A 22,500-nucleotide genomic window follows, 5' to 3' on the forward strand; every position below is an offset into this window, starting at 1 on the left:
ATTACTTGATCAATACTTTCTGGGGCTAATAAACTCCTCGACATCAACACGGCAGGCGGCGGCGGCGGCAGCGGCAGCAATGCCTTAACGCATTGGACAAACCGCCAAGAGGTAGCACATATATTCAGCATAATTAATACATATTTGATGGGCTTCCTGTGAGTCCCTCAGGGGAGAATTGATCATAAAACCGAGATGGAAGGCTTTCTGTGAGAAAACAGCCGTCCCAGCCACGAAGCGAGATGTGCGTGACGCGCGTGGAGGGAACAAAGGGATCAGAGGGGGCCGGGGCGTTTGGGGGGCGCCCGGGCGTTCTCCGAACGAGCAGACTGGAAAAGGCCTCGGCAGCTTCGGCGCGACGCCCCCGCCGGGGGCGCCTCCGTCGCGCGGGGGACGGCGGCTAGGATATCACACCGGACAAAGAGACGGACGCATGCGGTTCGCCGTCGAAAAAGGAAGTGGGGGCCTTTTCCCCCCACCGAACGGCTTTCCAATATTTATTCAGTGTAACCAACCGGAGTCCTTAATCATTCAAACATGCGTGTCCATCGTCGATGAGGCTAATCTGCGAGCGTGAGTCCTTGACGCATGATGAGGACGGAGGAGGATGGAGCGTATTGCCTGTGTGCCAACAACCTGGAGTCTGATCTCCGTGCCCACACCCTGTCTCTAGGAACAAAAAGCCACCAGCCGCAGGCCGGCCTAGGATTTACCTCCATCCCCCCATGCATACTAACAACAGGCTCAACCAGGAGGAGGCTTTTCCCGGCCTCCGTCGTTAGAATAGTGTTAAGGGATTATTCAGATCACTCCTTATAATTCCCCTAATTGTAATAGTTCGCGAAAATTCATCTGGCAGGGGTCACCGCGGTGTTTCGCGGAGCAAAGTTGACTCGGTTTTGCCTGGCGAGGCGTTTTTTTTTGGGAGGGGCCGAGACCCAGTGCGCCTGGGTGCGCCTCTCGTCTAACCGTGCAACCTGTGTTTGCCTGAGCCGTTAATTCACCGCGGCAAACTGAATCCAGCGACCAATTCCCAACCTCGGATCTGAGGGGTTAATTAAAAGCAAATTAAAAGTCATTTAGACTGCAAAACACCTGCTATTTCAGCGACAACACGTCAAACACATACAGAAAAACAACCAGGAAGGAATGTTATTAACGTGCTAATGCCAAATCCCCCTCATTTTATTTGTGCTTTTCCTTTTGTCACACACACAATAGCCGAGGATTTGAACATTATTATCCTCCGTCAATATTGACCACCAGCGCCTGAGTTAATTGCAAAAGCAAACCTGCAAAGACTCAGGCGCAGGGCCCGATTGAGCGGAGGGTTCAAAGGGATAATGAAATGAAAATGGAGGAAAAAGAAAATAATATCGTCTGCGCAGGTTGAATGGCTCGGGGGAAACATGGGTGGAATAACACAATTGAGAGCAGACTGCTCATCAAAGGAGGCAATCTGGCTAAGCTTGTCCCTGCCCGTCGTGCGGCGTCTGCCAAGCCAGACATGAGCACCAGTGATTTTCATCATGGTTCACCTCAGGCGGAGATTAACAGGCCACTAACTCCCTGTAAGCCCCCACCCCTGAAAACTACCCTCAATCAGTGGGGTACGAGGAGGCATCCACAAGCACGCACACACACTCCTTACAGACCACAGGCCAAAGCATCTATCTTCTTGCTCCACGCCTTACTTCGGGGACACTGGACTGCGTTGTGCCCGTTCTCATAGATCGGTAGAAGAAGGACGCAGGCAGATAGTCCGGGAGGAAGCCGAGGGGGGGAGACAGACATGTACCCCCTCCAGTAGGTGGCTTGTACTCCGCGGCGGAGCAGCCTAATTACAGTAGGCTCTGCTTCGGCGGGAATAGGACCGGCTGCCAATAGTATTGATAATTCACACGGACTAAGCTGTCGCGGGGAATAGGAGCGGCAGCGAGGAAATGGCCGCGTTTTATTAGCTTCCAAAGCCCTTTGATGTGCAGTCAGGAGTGGGACATGCCAAGAGATGGATGCCAGATGGACGCAGTGCAGCCGAAAGGTGTCTCCTTTTAGCAGAACCCCTGCAGTACGCGGGATGCAAAAAGTGATCGCTATTAGCCTCAGGTAGCCAAACATTTCCCCTCAATTTGCCTCGTTCTGTTTCCATTTTGTGCGCCGGCTCTGCCGCACAAAATGTGTACTTGTGTCGGTGCAGAAGGACGTAAGTCTGTCTTTGAGCTTTACCACATGAAGTCCGGAAAGTCTGCATAGTACTGTTAGGTTTTTTTTTTTCTTAATGAGCCAATAATAACTATGAATGAAAACGGGAACGGAAAACACGTCGATGCCGGATCCCGACCCCCGGGGACTCACCTCAGGCTCCTTGACTCGACCCTCCTGGAAGGAGCAGGTCCTGGGGTCGTGCGTACAGTCGTGTCTGTACTTGCACCAGTGGCACTGGTAGGGGCTGCTCACACACGACAGACAACTGGACGGACGAAGGCGGGTTGACCGCCGGGGTTGGAAGAGGAAGAAACAGAAAAGCAGGTATGCAAAGTGTTGAAGCCTGTACCGTGAGCGCAAAACGGAACGCCTCAACCGAGGTGGATGGTCATGCAGTTTCACGAGCGAACGTGGACACTTACGACTTGTGCACACTACAGTTGTAGAAGACGAAGCTCGTGTTGGCGAAGGCCAGGCCAGTCTCCTTGGACTTGAGGTAGAGCTGCACGATCTGGTGGTCTCCTGGAGGGGAAAATTGGGGACGATGGTCATTTTGAACGCCTTAACTCCTGCTTGCATCAGTTGGACAACAGAGTCTAAAAAGGGAACAACCCTTCCAGGGTCAGGCAGGTTCTAATAAATAACCGTTCTCAAGACTCCCAATGGACTCTTTGCAGTGTCAAGCAGGTCGACCCTTCACATTAAAGGTAGGCTTGTTATGACAGAGGTATCCTGCTTCCACTGTGTGTTGAAACAAAGCGAGTGCATTTTAAGGAGCCCAAGGGAAAAGATTCCCATTTGCAAAATGGTCGGTAACAATAAAAAGATTGTTACCGACCATTGTACTTCTTGTTGCCAGACATTTTGGAAAAATAATGCCCCAAATACGAACCGCCTATTGTTCAATCATTCACAGATGCTGTTTTAGCACCTATTCCAATCGTGTCTTCTCATGGCCACGCTGCTTGGAGCCACAGGTGCCTAGCCTGTTGCCCAGGCAAAGGCAGTTTCTTAAGAGAGATGGAGAGAGATGGGGCTTGTTGGGTTAAGTCTTCCTCTTTCAGCACCGCTATGCAACACAATGGAAGTAGGTGTGCACGCAATCCCCTCGGGTTAGAAAATACTCCCGGGCAATGTCTTTCAAGAGAGTCTTTGAAAAGGTAAAGCGGGAAGCAGATGAAAAAGAAACTGTGTGTGTGTGTGTGTGTGTGGGTGTTTGCCTGTGTGCGTACGTTCTCAGTATTTGGTGTGGTGTTGTCAGTATTTGCTGTGTCTTTTGTCTGGCCGTAATGAAGGAGTTCATGTTTAATTCAACAGCTCATCCAAAACATCTACTGTAACTTTTCGCTTTCCCCCTCCCTCTCCCTCTTACTCTCCATCTCTCTTGCTCGCTCTCTCTCTCTCTCTCTCTCTCTCTCTCTCTCTCTTTCTGCCTTTTCTCCCATTCTCTGCGTGTCCTTCTCTTCATCTCCCTAACAAAGAAGGGATCATTCATCAATCACGGGAAAGCGCCCCTGACAATGGATCTGTCCTAATTAGGGAGCCTAAATGTTACCTTGAAGCCCAGTAACACCATCTCCCTTTCTTGCTCCCGAACGCCCCCAACCTCACCAAACCCCCCAGCTGTCTCCTGTCCCTTCCTCCCTCCCCATCGCACCATGCTGAACTAATGAGTACAGGTATAGTGGATAAATGGGGGTATGGGAGTGACAGATTTGGATATTTTAGTGCCTGGGAAGGTACATGATGATCATGACAGTGTGTGTGTGTGTGTGTGTGTGTGTGTGTGTGTGTGTGTGTGTGTGTGTGTGTGTGTGTGTGCATGTGTGTGTGTGTGTGTGTGTGTGTGTGTGTGTGTGTGTGTGTGTGTGTGTGTGCACGTGCATGCGTTAGTGTGCATACATGTGCATGTTACGTAAATTGCTATTGCATCACAGTCTTTACGTGGCTCACAAGGGAAACAGGAACATACTGTATGTGATTAATTCCCCAAAAACCCTTCGGGCCATCTATCAGGATCACATCTGGAAATGTGTGCGCGTTGCAGGTCGCTAATTTGTTTTGCCAGCAAAGCAATGGTAGGTTTAAATGTGCATGTGGGTAGTGTTTTTTTTGTTTGTGTGTATGTGTGTGGGCACATATGTTTAAACTCTGTTCGTATTTTACATACTGGTGCGTGCACATGTACTGTAGGTTTGTCTTAACCAAATAAGTATACCTGCGTGTGTATAAGAGTGTGTGTTTGTGTGTGTGTGTGTGTGTGTGTGTGTGTGTGTGTGTGTGTGTGTGTGTGTGTGTGTGTGTGTGGGAGGGCGGTGCATATGATTGGGCTCAGCAGGTCTATCTAGCACTGTAATTTCATGGTGGCCTGCCCACCTCCTCTTTCTCCACTCCAGTGTATAGAGCTATCATTATTCATGCAGCCCCTCCATACCCTGGAACACCGCGAGCCGTTTGCCACAATGCCGGTCATCCACTCATTCACTTCGCATGAGGTTTCTTCCGCGTCCAGAGTTGTTAATTTTCACTGCGTGGGGGGTTAATAAGCTTTAATGAATATTGCAATTGTGTTCGAGCAATTTTCCCTTCTATCTCTTAAATTTTCTCCCCTGATTTAATTATTCGGTTTTCCTCCTCGGTTGTGTCCTCTTGGAGGCGTATAGCGATAAAGGGTGATGACAAATTGCCCGCCCAGATGAGAGGCCGGACGAGAACATTGGAATACAGAAGAAAGGAGTCAGTCATTCGCTCTGTCTCATCTCGGGGAATGAGCGCTGTCAGAAATCCTCTTTTCTTTTTTTTTTTTGTCTCTTGAAAGCGGCGGGAGCGGTGACATCGTCTGAGGGGTCCGTGTCATCTCCTTGTTCCAAATTAGCACAAATGCTCCAGGAAAAAAAAACAAAAAAACGTCCCAGTCTGATGGACTACTCCAAACCCGCCGCACCGGGGTTCACCGAGGGCTCATAACTCCGCCTCTACTTTGAGTTAGCAGGGGTAAATAAATCCCACAGCAGCCTAATGACTGATGTTCATTCATATACGAAACATGTCTGGGGGCTAAGGCTGCAAGGCCTGCTGACGGCTGTGAGAATAGAGACAAAAACACTCATAACCCCGGGCCAATAAAGCGCACAGTTGTGATTGGAAAGGAGGAGGGGGAACGGTTAAATGTGAGTTCCCCTGACAGCAGGGAGTACGGTCTATTTACCTACACTAGAAGGTAGGTCAGTAGGCACATAGGTTAGTAGGCACATAGGTTAGTAGGCACATAGGTTAGTAGGCACATACTGTAGGTCAGTAGGCACATATGTTAGTAGGTACGTAGTTTGGTTGGTACGTAGGTTAATAGGTATGTAGGTTGGTAGGTACGTTGCTTAGTTGGTGGGTAGGTAGACAAATAAGTAGTTAGACAGGTAGTATGGCTGTTGTTGTTGATGACAGTGTTGACAATATTGAAAAAATCAAATAATTATATTTTCGGACCAATACGTCAATATCGATAACTGATACGTCAATATGGATAACTTGGGCGATATTTTGGGGATGCCTATTAGCGCTTTCGTGAACAAACTTGAAATGATATCTCGTCTCATCGCAACATCGATATTATAACAATACGTTTCCCAGCCATAGTAGGTAGGCAGGTAAGATTGTAGGAAGGTAGCCAGGCAACGGTCACATTCTCTGACTGCGTCATAGTCACTAGTAAGAGGACAAAAGGAGGTTATCTGTGACGGCTCGGGCCCGCTGTAAGTCCTCCCGACCGTACCTTTGTCCACAATGATGCGGGGCACTTCTTTCTCTGCCGGAGAGAAGCACTTGATGCGGTTTCCCTCCACCAGGCCGTCCATCTCGGCCAGGTCCTCAAAGGTGCAGTTGACACCCGCGGAGAGCTCTGGGACATTGTGGGCCTCCAACACCAACTGTAAAAAGAGAAGGGAGGAAGGAATCTTTAATTATATCTAAAATGTACCATATTCTATATACAAATACAATATACAGTATTTCATTATTACTCTTGAGGCTGTGAAGGATGTAAAACCAAGGGGGTATGCAATATGTTCACATTCATACCATTTACCGGGAGACTTCACATAGTAAAAACACATTGTACCAAAATTTGGCAGTACAACACTGGTTGGTGAACAATGCTTCATTGTACTCCGGGGCCACAACAGATGTAATGGATATTTTAGACACTCCCCACACGGCTCTCTCTCTATGGATGCATATGACTACTGTACTGTGTTCGGACACCAAAGTTCGGGCCACATCCCTGCACAGTTCACATCTGTTCATGGGTCAAAATGGGCTCGGAATATGACTGCAACCCAATATGGTGCAGCGCAGGCGTAGCTGCAATGCGTGTACGGAGCAAAGAGCCATCTGCCATGCGGCTCATGGCCAGAGGGCCAACTGGCAGACTGTTGACGAAGAGGTCAGTACGTGAGCAGGCATCAACGAGCATCCTGCCCAGACGTCTGAACACCGTCAAACGGCCGTGACCTACTATGGCATGCCGATGGGGCCGTTCCAGATTAGAAGCAAGCTACAGTGGGGCTTACTGAAATTGAAAGATCGGCGGATGGGTGGATGGAAGGGAGGAGGTCTAAGGAAGGGGGAAACAGACAGGCAAAAAAACAAAAAACAACTGACGACCGACGTGCGTTTTTGGAGAGAGAAAGATGAAAATACGATGATAAGAGGGAGGAAATTCGATTGGGGCGGATGAAGAGATGGGGTTAGAAAAAGGCATCGATTGTTTAATCGTGGTGAAAGTAAAATGAAAGAAAATAGGTAGAGTCAGTGAAGAACAGAATCGAGGTGAGAAGGGAAGGAGTACATTGAAAGCAGAAAGAGAATCACTGTGAGAAAAATAATATCGATCCTATTTGGAAAACGCTGCTCTGCCTTGTCCAAAAGGAATTTGCTTACAGCCATATGGGTAGAAAAAAAAAAAAAAAAGACACTGTCCTTGAAAAAGAAGAGAAACTAGAGAGTTGGGAGGAGCAGGAACGGTCGGGTCGGGACCAAAACATACATATTGATGGGAAAACCGCGCCTGCAGTGGACCCCGGTCGAGGCGCCGATTCGGGTCGGCTGGCCCGCGGTACGCGTGCGTCGCGCCGCCAAAAGCTGCTTCAGCGGCAGAGAAGGGCTGACCCGGGCTGTTTTTATATTGCTGCTTAATGAAAAGACGGCGGCGCGGTGGCGAACGGATACGGCGCTCCCCGTGAAAGACGGACAATAAGCGTCTGAGGTTTCCGCGCTCTCGCGCTGGCCCTCCTTCGCTCGCTTACTTTCTATTTTCCCCTCCTTTTTTTTTTTTTTCTCGCTTTGCTGTTTTTTTGCGCTTCTAGCCAGCCCGAAGGGTCCTCAATTACATTGGGAGCGGCGGCGGCACGGCGCGTTGCCACAGCAGACCCGCTCGAATATGAAAATAACCCCCCCTTCCGTGTATTGACCGAGCGTTGTGTGAACGCAAACGCCCCCGCGCACAATGGCTCCTCTCCTGGTTTAAAATGTGCCGCATCTCATGCGGAGGCGCCACAATGGGCTGATTGTGTTACCGCGGGGAATAGAAAAGAGAGAAACCTTTGAGGAAATCCTTTGGTGTAAATGTATTTAAATTGGTTGAGATGCCTTTTGTGGCCGCCGCAAATACAAGACGTATGCTCATATAGGTGGTTGCCGCGCGTTATGATCTCATCACATATCCTCAAATGAGGCAACGCGCGTATTTGAGGAGTTGAGGACTCAAATAAGACTGACATTTTTAGGCTTCATAGCATCTCTGTCCCTGATGCGATTAAAATGATTAATATTCAAATGACGTATTTTCCAGCAGCATAAAAGAATTGCATTGTTATTTAGTTGCGTAAACTTACATTGTGTATAATAGATGATCACGGATTGGGTCTAAATTCTATGTTTCGGCCACAAAGAAAAAAATTGATGCGACATGCAAATGCTGAAGTACAGTACGGAGCAGTATATAATTGCGTTTCTCTACGAGAAAATCGATCAGATTTCAATAACTTAGTGTCTCTCTGTTTCTGCGCAGAGCTCTCCGGTTCATCTATTCGAGCAAATATTAAATAACCCAAAAGGTCAAGGAGGGGCTCCTGTCTGGCTGACGGACACCCCGGCCCCGCAATCAACGGGATGGGAGACGCGTGGCGTAGCCTTTGGGTAATATTCGCTCCCTGGGAAAAGGTTAAACGCTCTCAGATGTGATACACACACACACACACACACACACACACACACACACACACACACACACACACACACACACACACACACACACACACACACACACACACACGCACGCACACACACACACACACACACACACAGGGGGAGATACATATGAGCATATTCCCACAAAATATATACAAACACACACGCACACACGCACACGCACACGCACACACACACACACAAGCACACATCCTATGAATATCGTTAGAGCAATGCAGAGGTATATCTTGGAAAATCACTGTGCTCTCACATGACCCGCGGAGCTGGTGAAGGGGTATGACTGGGTTGGAGAACAGTCATTCAGGCCTGACCTCAGAAAATCATATTGGATATTTATGCACCTGGCCTCTGAGATTAAAGCCCTTACCAAAGCTCGCCAGAATAGGAGATGCAATTGAAATGTACAGTTACACCGCTGAGTGGATTGGGTAGGATTTCCAGGACATTAAGGGTTATGGTCTTGTAAAGTTATAACATTTAGTATCTTTTAATCCTGCACGCTTTTGGATCACGTGACGCGCAACACACACCGGGGCTGAACTGGAGCAACTTTGAAATATGGTTTATGTGCGGCCGTTAAAAGTAATAGAGATGTGAAGAGGTAAAATGTCCACGTAACGCCGCCGAAGGAACGTCGGGGATAAAGACGGAGGAGGAAACTATCGTGTCTTTATACCCTTAGTTTTTCGATTTCATTTTCCTCCGCTTCTCACACTTCCCGACTTTTACATCCACCACAAGACGCCTCCGGCTTATTACGACGAATGGAGGAGTGGAGGTTCAAAACACAGGGAAGAAATGTGCTGTCATTCCAACGGAGATGCTGCAACGTCTACTGAGGAGCAGCGGGAATAATAATAAAATAATAAATGAAATAATAACCGAGAAGGAAGAAAAACAACAAAACTCCTGCTGGGATCCAGGATTTTGCTCCAAAAAGAGATACTCCCTGGACACCGAACGCGGGCGAACTCCAGGGAGACGATTCCAAATGGCGTGGACGTGTTTGTAACGCGCAGGAAAAACAGGCGCACAGACTCATCACTAGAGCCATGATAATGATAATTATGGTTGACATTTACTTGTGGGAGGATTGTAAGTTGCAAGGACGGGGAGGGGAGAGAAGGAAATATTAACAAGCTGCAAAAAAAACAAAAAACGATTAAATTCTGTATTATGGAATAAATGCTGACACGCCTCGAGAACTAATCGAGGAATGGAGCGTAATTAATTTGGGCTCTGGTTTTTTTTTTTTTTTTCTCAAATTAGGCTTGGTGGTGAAATTGTGTAAATCGGCCACACAAGATTTTCTTAAAAGCCACATAAGTAGGCAAAGTAGACTTTATTACATTTATTAAAGTAGCTTTGATTAAACCTTAAATATCTGTTGCTTTCCAAAGTCATACTTAAGAAATAAATAGAGCTCTCGCTGCACTGTGGCTTCCTTACTGTTCTTAATTCACATTTGAGTTGCCTTGTAGCTTCTCATGAAGCACAAAGGCGATAGATGATATTCTCAGGATTTTGACGGTGATCCCATCCCATCCATTCCCAACCGTCTATCCACAGAGCGCGGGAAAAACACACTGGAAAAACTCAGCGTGAATGGGACTACTGAAACCTGTTTCTTATCCTTGTTTTTTTAATGTTCACTGTTTTCTTTTTAGGGTCATTTTCTGGTTCATTGCTTATTTTTAGGTTTATTTATTTATTATTCTTTATTTTTTAAGGTTCATTCTATATGTCCAATTGTCTATCGCCCATTTAACTAATCCCTATATCTATCTATCTATCTATCTATCTATTTATCTATCTATTTATTTATCATACATCTATCCATCCATCCATCCATCTATCTATCTATCTATCTATCTATCTATCTATTTATCTATCTATTTATTTATCATACATCTATCCATCCATCCATCCATCTATCTATCTATCTATCTATCTATCTATCTATCGATCGATCTGAATGCCTCATAAGTCACATATCAGGTCATTGTGTGTTCTGTTTTAGGATGTGGTTGGGGTATAGTAGGAGAAGGAGGGCTAGAGTTAGGGTTAGGGTACGAGGGGAGGGGGGTCGTCCACTCACCGTGACGCTGAACTGGGACACAGAGATGTTGTTGGGGTGGACGCTGAGGCGGACACACTGCCTGAGGTCCGAGGCAAAACGCCGGGGCTCCATCGAGCGCTCGCATTTCTCCTTCCTGGTGCACCTGCACAAAGAAACACACACACACACACAGGAGGGTTTTATTCATTGCACATACTTGCGTACACACACACACACACACACACACACACACACACACACACACACACACACACACACACACACACACACACACACACACACACACACACACACACACACACACACACACACACACACACACACACACAGCCTCTGGATAACTGGTAACCCGACCAGGTCTTACCCGTTCCCACCTGCTGCCACGCGGGGATAAAGAGAGAATGTTCTGTCGTTCCCCGGTGGAGGGAGGTAAAGACATTTATCATATTTCTTCCTTGGCAGGGCAACAGTTACGGTGGGGGCCGATGAATGGAAAGCGACTCTCCAGGGGGGCAGGAACGGTAGCAGTTTAAAACAATAGCGGCTCTATATGTGGAAGCGGAGCCAGTCCTTTGGGAAGGGGACAGGCATTCACGGGTAATGCCAAGCGCAGGTGGAGAGTGGACGATAGGGGAAGGACGACTGGATTTCTAACCCCTTCTTAATACCCGACCAGGTGGTCTCATCGACTCCATTACGGTGGTTTGGGGGTAAAAGAGTATAATCTTTTGTCTCGGGGGTTATACAGTACGCTACCATTAGTAAGAATACCTAAATGGGCACGATACCTGAGTATTGTCATGGAGGCACGGGGATACAGCTTTGGAAAATTTGAGCTTGAGACATTACAGCAAAGGGTATTTTGATTTATTTTCAAAGTATTTATTTATTTATTATTTATTTTGAATGCATTTATTTAATCTATTCATCTGTATAATTATTTTATTATTACCTTATTTATTGATTCTATTATTATTGTATTACTATTGATGTCGTTATTTTTATTATTACAGTATTTACCTTTTATTTTGTTCCATTTCCCCCAGGGATCAATAGAGTGTAAGCTTGTTTTATCGTGTTTTGTCTAAGACAAGCAGGCCTACATACCATACCATAGTCTCTGGGATATTTTCTTGTTTCCTCCTCCCTGACTGGTGATATAACTTCACCTCCACGTTTCTACAAGCTCCGCAATTGTTCCGCTACTCAAGTACACACACACACACACACACACACGCACACGCACACGCACACGCACACGCACACACGCACACACACACACACACACATACACACGCAAACGCTCCCCCCCCCCACACACACACACACACACACACACACACACACACACACACACCACCTAATCCCCTCATGAAGTTATTCAAGTTTAATCCCCTATTGATTTAAACAAAAAAAAAAAATTCAGTGCAATTAACAAGTTGGCAAATCCAGAGTGCCCTAAAACTCCCTTTTGAGAAAGAAAAGAAGAGAACAAATGGAAATCAGCGTGCATACACAAGCAGGGGAAAAAAGGGACTTTGAGGTTGTTTGACGGCTGCGATACTGTAATACCTTATGCAGCGAGGAGCTTTTTTTTTTAAATACTGAAATGGTTGTATTCGAGGACTGGGCTTCAACCTGACATATGTATTGTAACCGTAAGCAGCATACCGCCTTGAAAAAAAGGACTGACATAAAGGAAGAGGAGAGGAAAACTGTCGCAGGAGAGAGAAAAGCAGGATGTGTAGGACTTGCAAAGACATAGAGAGAGAGAGAGAGAGAGAGAGAGAGAGAGAGAGAGAGAGAGAGAGATACCATGATGGGGAGGAATATATATATATACAAATATTATCATGTACGTATATAAACAGTATATATACTGAACATATGAGCATATATACTGTATATATATATATATACTGTATATATATATATATATATATATATATATATATATATATATATATATATATATATATATATATATGAGCACACATACTCATCTAATGTATGCCCAAAACAGGTGCCACCGCAATTCACAGCCAAAAGTGATTCAGTCATTATGAACTATTCATAATCGGGTGAAAGAAAGCCAATACCAAGGCTGCACGTCAAGGTTTGGTGAATCCTCTTTTTATTATTATCCCTCCATCTCTGCTGATTTCTGTGGATATTCACTCCTGTTGTACAATGCACCCTTATCAAAACAATCAGATTACATAGAAAAATGTATATTCAATAAAATTGTAATAATTGCAGGATTTCATTTATGGGCGATGGTACCAACACGTCCTATGTCGCGTCCCATGGCAGCAACAGTGAGAGCACTATCCAGCCAATCCAATGAGGAAGATTTCAGGGTGTGTAAATGTGTGACGGACTTTTAATAGCCCGCGACAGAGGGCTGTAAACACCGACGGTGAGAGCCGAAGGGAAGGAGGAGGAGAGAGGGCGACGCAGAAACAAGACACGGAATGAATTTCATTTCATCTGCGTGTGTACAGTATATAAAAGAGAGATGGAGATAAGGAGACATAAAGATAGGGGGAAAGATGTTCCATATGATGTGCATGAAAGCTGAGAAGAAGCACGTCTCGATTTGCATTAAGGCTTTGCCGAGTTGCTCGATAGATGATAAATAGGTCATGCTGGATGGTGATTGGTCCATTAGGATTGCGTAGCGAATATCTGACAGGTACCTGTGAATTCATTATAATTAGAGAGCTAAATGACTCCTCTTTAATAACCATGCCTTCCCATTTATTTTCTGAGGTATGCAAATGCACGATGCAAATAATAAAGCAACACGCGTCGCTAATTGCATCAAAGGCCATCAATCACTTGGGGGAGTGTTACCAAACTCATTTGTGTGTGTGCGGTTTGCCTGTGAGATGTGTGTGCGCTTCTCATGTCTTCATCGAAACAAACAATGGGGAATTGTATAAGATCTGCATACCGGAAATTGTTAACAACAGTTGCTTCGGCAATCATAGAAGCAAGAGGGCGATGTTGAGTTCAAAGGTCAATGTTTGGGGATCACGGCTGGTCCGTTACTGTTGGCTTCGCTTTACATGAGTGAAATGTACGCCTACGGTAAATAAAAAAGCATTTGTGAACTGCTAGAAAAGTATTGCTCACAGGACCCATAGTTGAATGATCTGTGCGTGTTCATTTCTGTTTTCCAAGTCAGCATGGCAGAGACCAGCTGAGAACCATTACAGTAAACACCCAACAGCGCTATTGATTAGCCCTTACACGAGGGCGACCACATTTCCAAAACAACAAACCGGGAGTGTATGGTATAGTCGGTGCACTGTTGGCGCGGTGTGCGAGCAATGAGCGTCCCCCCGTTATGCATGCTGGTAACGGAGAGGCACGCGGGCGTGCAGCGTAGTCGCTTATAGGAAGCGCGGGCCCTACAGCCACACACACACACGCACGCATGCCGCACGCACGCACGCACACACACACACACACACTGCCGCACGCATGCCGCACGCACGCACGCACACACGCACACTTCTCCGGTGGGATCTTCGTGCACGCTCTTTTCTGAAAACAACTATAATATTATTTTAATTGTGCTGAAAACCGGGACTCTTTGGGAGTGAATGTCGAAAACCGGGACATTTTATTGTTTTACAGGGACAGTCCCGTACATACCGGGCCGCCTGGCCACCGTACTGACGCTCCACAAAGCGGATACAGAGAAAAACGTGAAGGAAAAGGACCTTCTGCCACAGGATCCTTTCTGTCGACAGTCCATTTTTAACGCCCGCCCTTCACCCCCACCGTTGACCATTACATTACATTTAGTCATTTAGCAGACGCTTTTATCCAAAGCGACTTACAATTGTTCAAACACCGACGGACGCAGCCATCAGGAGCAATTAGGGGTTACGTGTCTTGCTCAAGGACACTACAGCATGCTAGCAGGAGCCTGGGATCGAACCAGCAACCTTTGGATCACTAGACCACCAGCTCTACCTTCTGAGCTACCATCCCCACCAGTGGCTGTGGTTGTGGTACCCTCTACATCCCAGTCTTCCTTTACGCTCTTCTATGTCTCTCCTCGCCTTTCCAAAGAAGCAAGAGAACGGCGCAAATGGAGGTCTTGCTGATAACGGCAAAGCAATATGTGTTGTCTAATAAGCTCAGCAGCTCAGCACACCGCCATGAGGCCTCACCGTGGTGTAGGACACACACACACACACACACACGCACAGGCGCACGCGCACACACACACACACACACACACACACACACACACACACACACACACACACACACACACGCGCACACTATTGATTTGGACCAAACCACCAGCATGTCCGCACAATAGTGTGTGAGAATTAAATTATCTGCTCCCACTGTACAGTGTTTTTGTTCTGCATGTTATACACGCTTTATCTGATGCACACGAGTGTTCAGTATTGGATAATCATATTAAATTACTTTTGAAACAAACCGTGAAGAATAATAATGGTTGTGTGATTACAGTATCGGACCAGCATGCGCCGACTAAAACGCCGAGCGATAGATCATTTAGAGGAACCCCACAAGCTAGTGAGCAACGGAATAACCGCATAGCACGACGATCGGACGTAAACGCTGCGAGTAAAGACGCCGCGTTCGTGCCAAGCAGCCTGACTGACTGGGGGTGGCACGTTAGGAGAGAGAGCGGCGAATATTTTTTATTTTATTTTTTTGTCCTGAATAGAAACTAATCTCTCTTTTTTCCCCGCCGGCCTTTGATGAGGTGGCATCATTAGGGGGCGATTGAGAAGGAAGGCACTGGACGGATTTCAGCCCCCGCAATCTTTTCCTGAGGGGTGGCATTCATGTGCTCTTGCGTAGACGCGGCCTCGTGGAATACGTATTCTGCCAGACGAGACCCCTCATTTGACGCCGTTGATGATTTAATTACCTTGGCTACAATGTTTGCGCTGCATAACGCGCGGCTCTGAACAAGTCACTGAAACCCCATTTATCTTACAAACAAGTGAAAAAAAAAAATTCTTGATTTCTTGATTCTCTGATGATTGCTCTTTTCATTTTACACCCCCAATCAATTTGTTCGGAGCCTTTTTGGGATTAAGTGATATGATATCGACATGCATGTTGAGTTTACGCTCAGATAGTGAAGTGTTTCATTGATGTGAATGTGGTCCAGTATCACAATAAACAGATTTTGTTTGGAACCTTGAAGGAATGGCCACACAGTGTAATTCCTGGCGTGATCCCGAGCGACTCAGCGCGGGCTTTGGGCAGGGTGCGGGGGCTCAGGCCAGCACGAATAAGGGGGGGGGGATGGACGAGACGAGGGTGCAGATGTATCAGCGAGGTGCCGTACGTAAGGTGCAATGCATATCTAATGTGAGGCAGAGGAAGGTCAAGTACGCCGGGAAGCCAAAGCTATTAACTTTCCACTAAGCCACCGCCCCCCCCCACGCCCCCAGAATCCCCTGGCTGGATCAACCTCCCATGTCATCGAAGGGAACACCAAAAAAACTGTGCATAAGCAATGCCACTCTCACAAACACACAACACACACACACACACACACACACACACACACACACACACACACACACACACACACACACACACACACACACACACACACACACACACACACACACACACACACACACACACACACACACACACACACACACACACAATGAATCCCTCTCATAGACACCCAGACTATGCAATACATAATATGCACATTAGAAAACGCATGTAATATGCACGTAAAAAAACATCTTCACATTGTCATCCAAGCTCTTCTCTATAGCTTCGGGCTGTTTTGTACATTACACGGCTGTGAATTTTGTGTTTCTGCACCATACAAGGGAACTCAATACACTTAAAATACTTTGTCGGTTAACCCGTACGCGGAGGAAAAATGCCGTGCAGCATTTGAATCCTAATGTTATAATAAAGCATAGGGGACAGACGCACAACCCATAGATCTCCAAGCACGGCGTGGAATCCAATACATATTGGTAGCCTCGGGGCCAAACAAATTACTTGTAAAGCACAACCCATAACACAGAACATTAGGAATTCCATCAAATCACACAAACACAAAAACCCACAAACACACACCCTCTCACACACACCCTTTAGTGTATTGTAAGCCTCCCTGTACTGTCATGATTAGAGGTGGTTGAGAAGGAAGAAATCATGAAAGGGCAGGTGTGAGAGTCATTACCTGGCCCACTGACCATGACTCCATTACCTCCTCTATCTTCTCAGAGACACACACATGGACACACACCAACACACACATGGACACACACCAACACACACACACACACACACACACACACACACACACACACACACACACACACACACACACACACACACACACACACACACACACACACACACACACACACACACACACACACACACACACACACACACACATACACCAACTTGCAGACAACAACAAGCAGAAACTGAAACATTCTCAACACACCAACTCACATATACGACGGTACACACAGAGTTTGAAGGAATACTACAGGCAAGCACCTCTTTCTCTTTTACACACACACGCACGCACGCACACGCACACTCACACACACACATACACACACTTAAAACGGTCTCAGAGCAGAGTGGGGTCAGAGTGGGCTCCCCCGCTAACCTCCATTATATCCCGCGATTGCAAGGTTACCGTTTGAACGCAAAATTACAGCACAGTACTGTGGCAGCCAGGTCACCCCGGTAAAGAGAAAAGAAAATGAGAAGGACGATAAAAAAAAAAACTACCCCGTGAAAAGAAGACCGAAAAAGAGCCCAGAGGATGAGCTCCTTCAATGACATTAACACGCAAAAATATCCTCCTACAGACCGACAAACTTCTTGCCTCAGCAACAACTAATAGTTTTAGTCGAGGCAGGCAGCGCAACAGCCGTGTTGGAATAACTCCAGGCTGCTGGTTTATCATATGCGCCTGCATCAAAACATCGTGCGACCATAGATTCACCCCTATCAGACCCCTATGGGGAAACAGAGGCTGGACGTGGGGGGCGCTCCCATTCGCCAAAGCTATTTCTGAGTAGTATGGCTTTAATGACATTTCTATAGCCTTCCATGAGTGGAAACTAGAGGTGGCCTGAATGCCACACGTTGTTGCTATGTGACACTCTATAGATCGAGGTGACTGTCTGTCTGTGCTAAATTCGACCCAAGTATTCGATACTCAGCACATTGATCGATTATTGAGCCGTTGACATAGTTGACCATATGTTGGGTGAACTTGGCCCCTCATTGATCGGAAAAGCTGGAAAGGAACAAAGAGAGGCAAGACCTCTGACGTTGTTTTATTTAACTTCACTTTACCATTATTGGCTACGAAAATAACATATATGATAATATCATAGTATATAGTATATAGTGTATGTAGAGAATGCAAATGCTTGAGTGTAATACACAAGTAATACCCCAAAACTAAGTGAATTCATTATATTAGCAAATGGTATGGATGAAGAACAAATGCTGATAATCCCTGAGTCTAATCTGTCACCAAACGTGGTTCTAATTTACGTTGCCACAGTTACAACAATGTGACGGCAGCGAGGTCACCTGTAAAAACCCTTTTCCTTGAAATGGGCTGAGTGAGGCGGGGGGTGTTTGTGCATGCATGTGCAACGGAGAAAATGTAAGTGCTAAGTCGGGATTTCTTGATGTGTGTCTATGATGTGTGTGTGTGCGTGCGTGCGTGCGTGTGTTTACTCCCACAGACTATAAGTAGAATTTATGCCCTCCACCTGGTCATCTCTCATCCCACCTCTCCCTGTGAATTTATGTAACCTCTGCCTCTCTCTCACTCACTCTCTCTCTTTCCCTCTCTCCATCTCTCACCCCCACCGCCGCCTCTTCCTCTCTTCCCTCGCCAGCGCCTCGCTCACCCCTGCGCAGCTCACCAAGCAGAATACATCACCATATATCTTCACTTGCTTTGACCGTCAACACTTTTCTCCCATTCATCCCCACCTCCATCTCTTTTCCTCCATCAGTCCCTGTGTCTGGTTCACGCTCTGCCAGGCAAAGGAAAGACACCTCACTCACTCTTTCAGTGTTTTAGTGTGTGTGTGTGTGTGTGTGTGTGTGTGTGTGTGTGTGTGTGTGTGTGTGTGTGTGTGTGTGTGTGTGTGTGTGTGTGTGTTTGTGTGTGTGAGTCCCTCTGTCTGTCTCTCTGGGTGTGAGTTGGGGTAACAAAACTAGGTGACAGTGAGCAATGGTCCTGACTTCAGAACCTGCGTGTGTGTGTGTGTGTGTGTGTGTGTGTGTGTGTGTGTGTGTGTGTGTGTGTGTGTGTGTGTGTGTGTGTGTGCGTGTGTGCATATGCGTGTGTGTGTGCACAAGTGTGTGTGCACACACAACCATGGTGACAGTTGCGTGGAAACAGAAGGTGCAGCGCTCTGTTCCGTCCTGACGCCCCTGTCACTTATCGGCCATGTTCCCTTCTTTCAACTCCCTCGGATCGCCCACGAGGGAGGAGAAGGAGGAGGAGGAGGAGGAGGAGGTGAGCTAGGGGAGAGTTGATGGGGGAGCACCAGTCGCCTACATCCTGAGGAGAACTCTACAACAGCCTACAGCCTTGGGGCGTGTGCCCTGGCTGCAAAGGCCTCAACTATAATAAGGCCAAACAGTTTAAAGGGGAGTAAGAAGAGTGAGCCGGTGGACGGTCAGGCTGGTGAGACCTGGACGGTCGAGGTGGCCGCCCGACTTTAGGGTCCACCAACACGACCCGAAGGGAACACCGGGCAGCCATCGCATTGTGCCCTGGGACGGACTCCGGTTCTAGAGCCAATACCTCGGTCAAGGGCATCGGGCGTCGGGTGTCTAACCATAACATCCAAGCGCGGCAGGAATCCAAAGCGCCGGGAGGAAACTCCACGCAGAGAGGCCCCAGTCGGGGGTTGGAACCCGCAACCTCCTTGCACCGAGGCAACGGGATTAAACTCTGAGCCACTAAGCCACCGGACTACAGAGTATTTTACCTTAATGGCGCCCCCGTAGCCATCACACCGGATTCTGGGTATCACCGCGGCCTAATGAGCATCAGTGCGGCATGCCACGGTAATGAGCGCACCGAGGTACTGGATGAACGTGAACACAGCGACTGGTACCGGCAGTGCAAGAATTAATAAAAAGCGGGCGAGAAAGAGAGCGAGCGAGGCAGACGGAATACCGAGAGAGAGAGCGAGAGAGAGAGAGAGAGAGAGGGAGAGCGACAGAGAGCAAGAGAGAGAGAGAGAGAGAGAGAGAGAGAGAGAGAGCCATCGCGTGGATCTGCCAATTAGCTCTCCCCTCCGAGAAAAGGTTATTCGTTTGACAGACCCAAAGGATGTGCGACGCATAAACAGTGTTTGGAAGACAAGCTGTTTGGCAGCATGACTGGCAATTTTGATCAGCCATTTTGTGTCTATTCACGGCTGAATTATCCCCCTTGCCCTTGAAAGAATCACCTCAAAGTTTCCCTTCCCTTAGATCCGGATGAAATAAGTTTCGCTTTTTTTAATTTTTATTTTTTTAAATGCCTGATTTGACGTGTAGCGGCCAATCGGATACACACTCACACGCATACAGTACAAACATACAAACAAAAGTAAGCGTTCGTATACACGTACATAACACTTCGACGTGCCACGCACGCGGCTGGCAGAGCTCCGTCAGCCGGTGACGGAGTATCTCCTCCGCGTCGGGTTGAACGGAGCGGGGGACCCCGAACGGGTGATAAAGAACCACTATCTCGCCCCGAAAGTGGAGATTGAGATCCGCCGCGGCAACTACTAATGCGAGGAATGCGTGGATATTACAACATTAGCGCAGCTCCTTCCAAATTGACACCGTTATCGCACGCTAATGTGCGATATTCTCAACAGCCATGCCAAAATGGGATGACACAACACTCACTTTGACAATGTTGGTTCTCCAAATATGCTTTCCAATCTGTCTGGCTGTCACGCATGATGGGCATGTTGACAGCCTAGTTAACGCCCGCATGGCTGACAGTTGACGGACAGGCCTAGGGATGGGATGTGGGGGGGGGGGGGTGGGGGGCTTGTGTCTTGTGTCTGTTACGGCTGTAACATTTGAGGAAAGTCGTGTGATGAACCTGAAGTAGCGGGACGACGACGACGAGGACGACGACGACGACGACGACGACGACGACGTCCCTTTCCACGGCTTCTGGTCTCCGTGGACATATCGGGGCCCGGCAGGGTAGAGGTTTTTCCCCCCTTTGACCCTCGAACCGTGATTTGACCCTTTTCAGCCATCCGGCGCGGTCCGGTCGTCCTCCTGTTTACCACTCTTTTCCATGTGTTTGAACAAAAAGCGCGGCATCCCTCCCTATGCGACATACACGGAAACGTCCACTGAGGAAAACGGGTGACATTCATCAACATGTGAGGTGTCAAGTGGCTGGGTATTGAGGTTTGGAGTTGGATCTGGTCTTCCGCATAATAACAAGCACGAGACCGGCGAGAGGTGCGAGACCGGCGGCTTTCGTCCGCCCGCTCCGCGACAAACTTTAATAATCGCACAGTGAACCAAGAGCAGGCGCAGGCGGCGCAGTAAAGTTCTCCCTTCCACAGCTCGGGAAAATATCACCCTCACACGGCGCAGAAGGCGCGGCCGCGACGGAGGCCGCGTTGTTCGTGTCAGTAGGGGGGTGGGGGGGGGGGGGGGGGGTGGATATAAATAGGGGGGGGGGGTGACACGAGGAGAGACGGCGCATGTTTGGCCCGCCGGGGGAAGACAAGGCATTAGCATAAGTCCTGTATCACAGCGGGAGAGAGAGAGAGAGAGAGAGAGAGAGAGAGAGAGAGAGAGAGAGAGAGAGAGAGAGAGAGAGAGAGAGAGAGAGAGGCTGAAGCCGCGGGCGTGATCGGCCGAGACAGCCCGCGCTGACAGGTGAGGCCTAGTGCTCACGGTTAGGGTGGCAAGACAGCGAGAGGAGGGTTTTCCCACCCGGGGAGGGGGGGAGGACGGCGCATCGGGAAACGCGCGACGAGACGGGACGGCGACGCGGACGAGTCGGAGCTACGCGGAAAGTTAACGTGGAGGAGGGAGTGTCCCTGGGCAGTTTAGAGTCATGCGTTCCTCTCGGCAAACTAACCCAACCGACTCGTCAAAGTTGGTCAAGGGCAATGGAAACAAATCACACACACACACACACACACACACACACACACACACACACACACACACACACACACCCGCGCACGAACACACACTAAGCTATCTGGGCCTGTTGATATCTTGCCACGTGCTATCGATTTCTTCTACCCTTTCTCTCTGCTGTTCTTCCGAACAGCTCCTCAAGCCAATCCATAGAGTCAATAGACGCAAAGCTGATGGAGAGAAGGGGAGAGAGAGAAAGAGAGAGAGTGAGAGAGAGAGAGACAGAGAGAGAGAGAGAGAGAGAGACAGAGAGAGAGAGAGAAAGGTGAGAGAGAGAGAGAGAGAGAGAGATGCAGTTTTGCTCATTCCCCAACCAGTGAGGTGATTTCAAGGTTGATTGGGAACAACAAACTATCCAGGAGTGCATTTTCGGCAACACACACACACTCTAGCCCCAGGCAAGTGTGCATGATTGTGTGTGTGTGTGTGTGTGTGTGTGTGTGTGTGTGTGTGTGTGTGTGTGTGTGTGTGTGTGTGTGTGTGTGTGTGTGTGTGTGTGTGTGTGTGTGTGTGTGTGTATGTGTGTGTGTGTGTGTGTGTGCGTGTGCATGCATTCGGTGGTCAATACGCTTACTCGACCACTGGACGCTTGTTTTCTCATTTTCCCTCCCCGTAAAAAGTGCATCCCTCACCTTGGCCGAGCGAGGCCAAACACTTCATATGACGGTGTCACCGAAGCGAAACACAATAATTATGCTGCACTGTTATTCAGCAGAACACAGGAGTGTTCCCAATTA

General features: G+C 47.8%; 1 protein-coding gene across 1 annotated transcript in view; it reads right to left on the minus strand.

Moving 5' to 3' along the window:
* plxna4 (plexin A4) overlaps positions 1–22,500 on the minus strand; it is a gene marked incomplete at its 5' end in the record, with an annotated part of 241,120 nt that overhangs the window by 74,069 nt on the left and 144,551 nt on the right. Inside the window, 4 exons of the mRNA XM_080022616.1 lie at positions 2,356–2,470; positions 2,628–2,727; positions 5,975–6,128; positions 10,568–10,691. Coding sequence (XP_079878742.1) covers positions 2,356–2,470; positions 2,628–2,727; positions 5,975–6,128; positions 10,568–10,691 — 493 coding nt within the window. The remainder of the gene's footprint in view (positions 1–2,355; positions 2,471–2,627; positions 2,728–5,974; positions 6,129–10,567; positions 10,692–22,500) is intronic.

This window comes from Zeus faber (genome assembly GCF_960531495.2).
Source record: "Zeus faber genome assembly, chromosome: 21".
In the NCBI taxonomy this organism is placed as follows: Eukaryota; Metazoa; Chordata; class Actinopteri; order Zeiformes; family Zeidae; genus Zeus; species Zeus faber.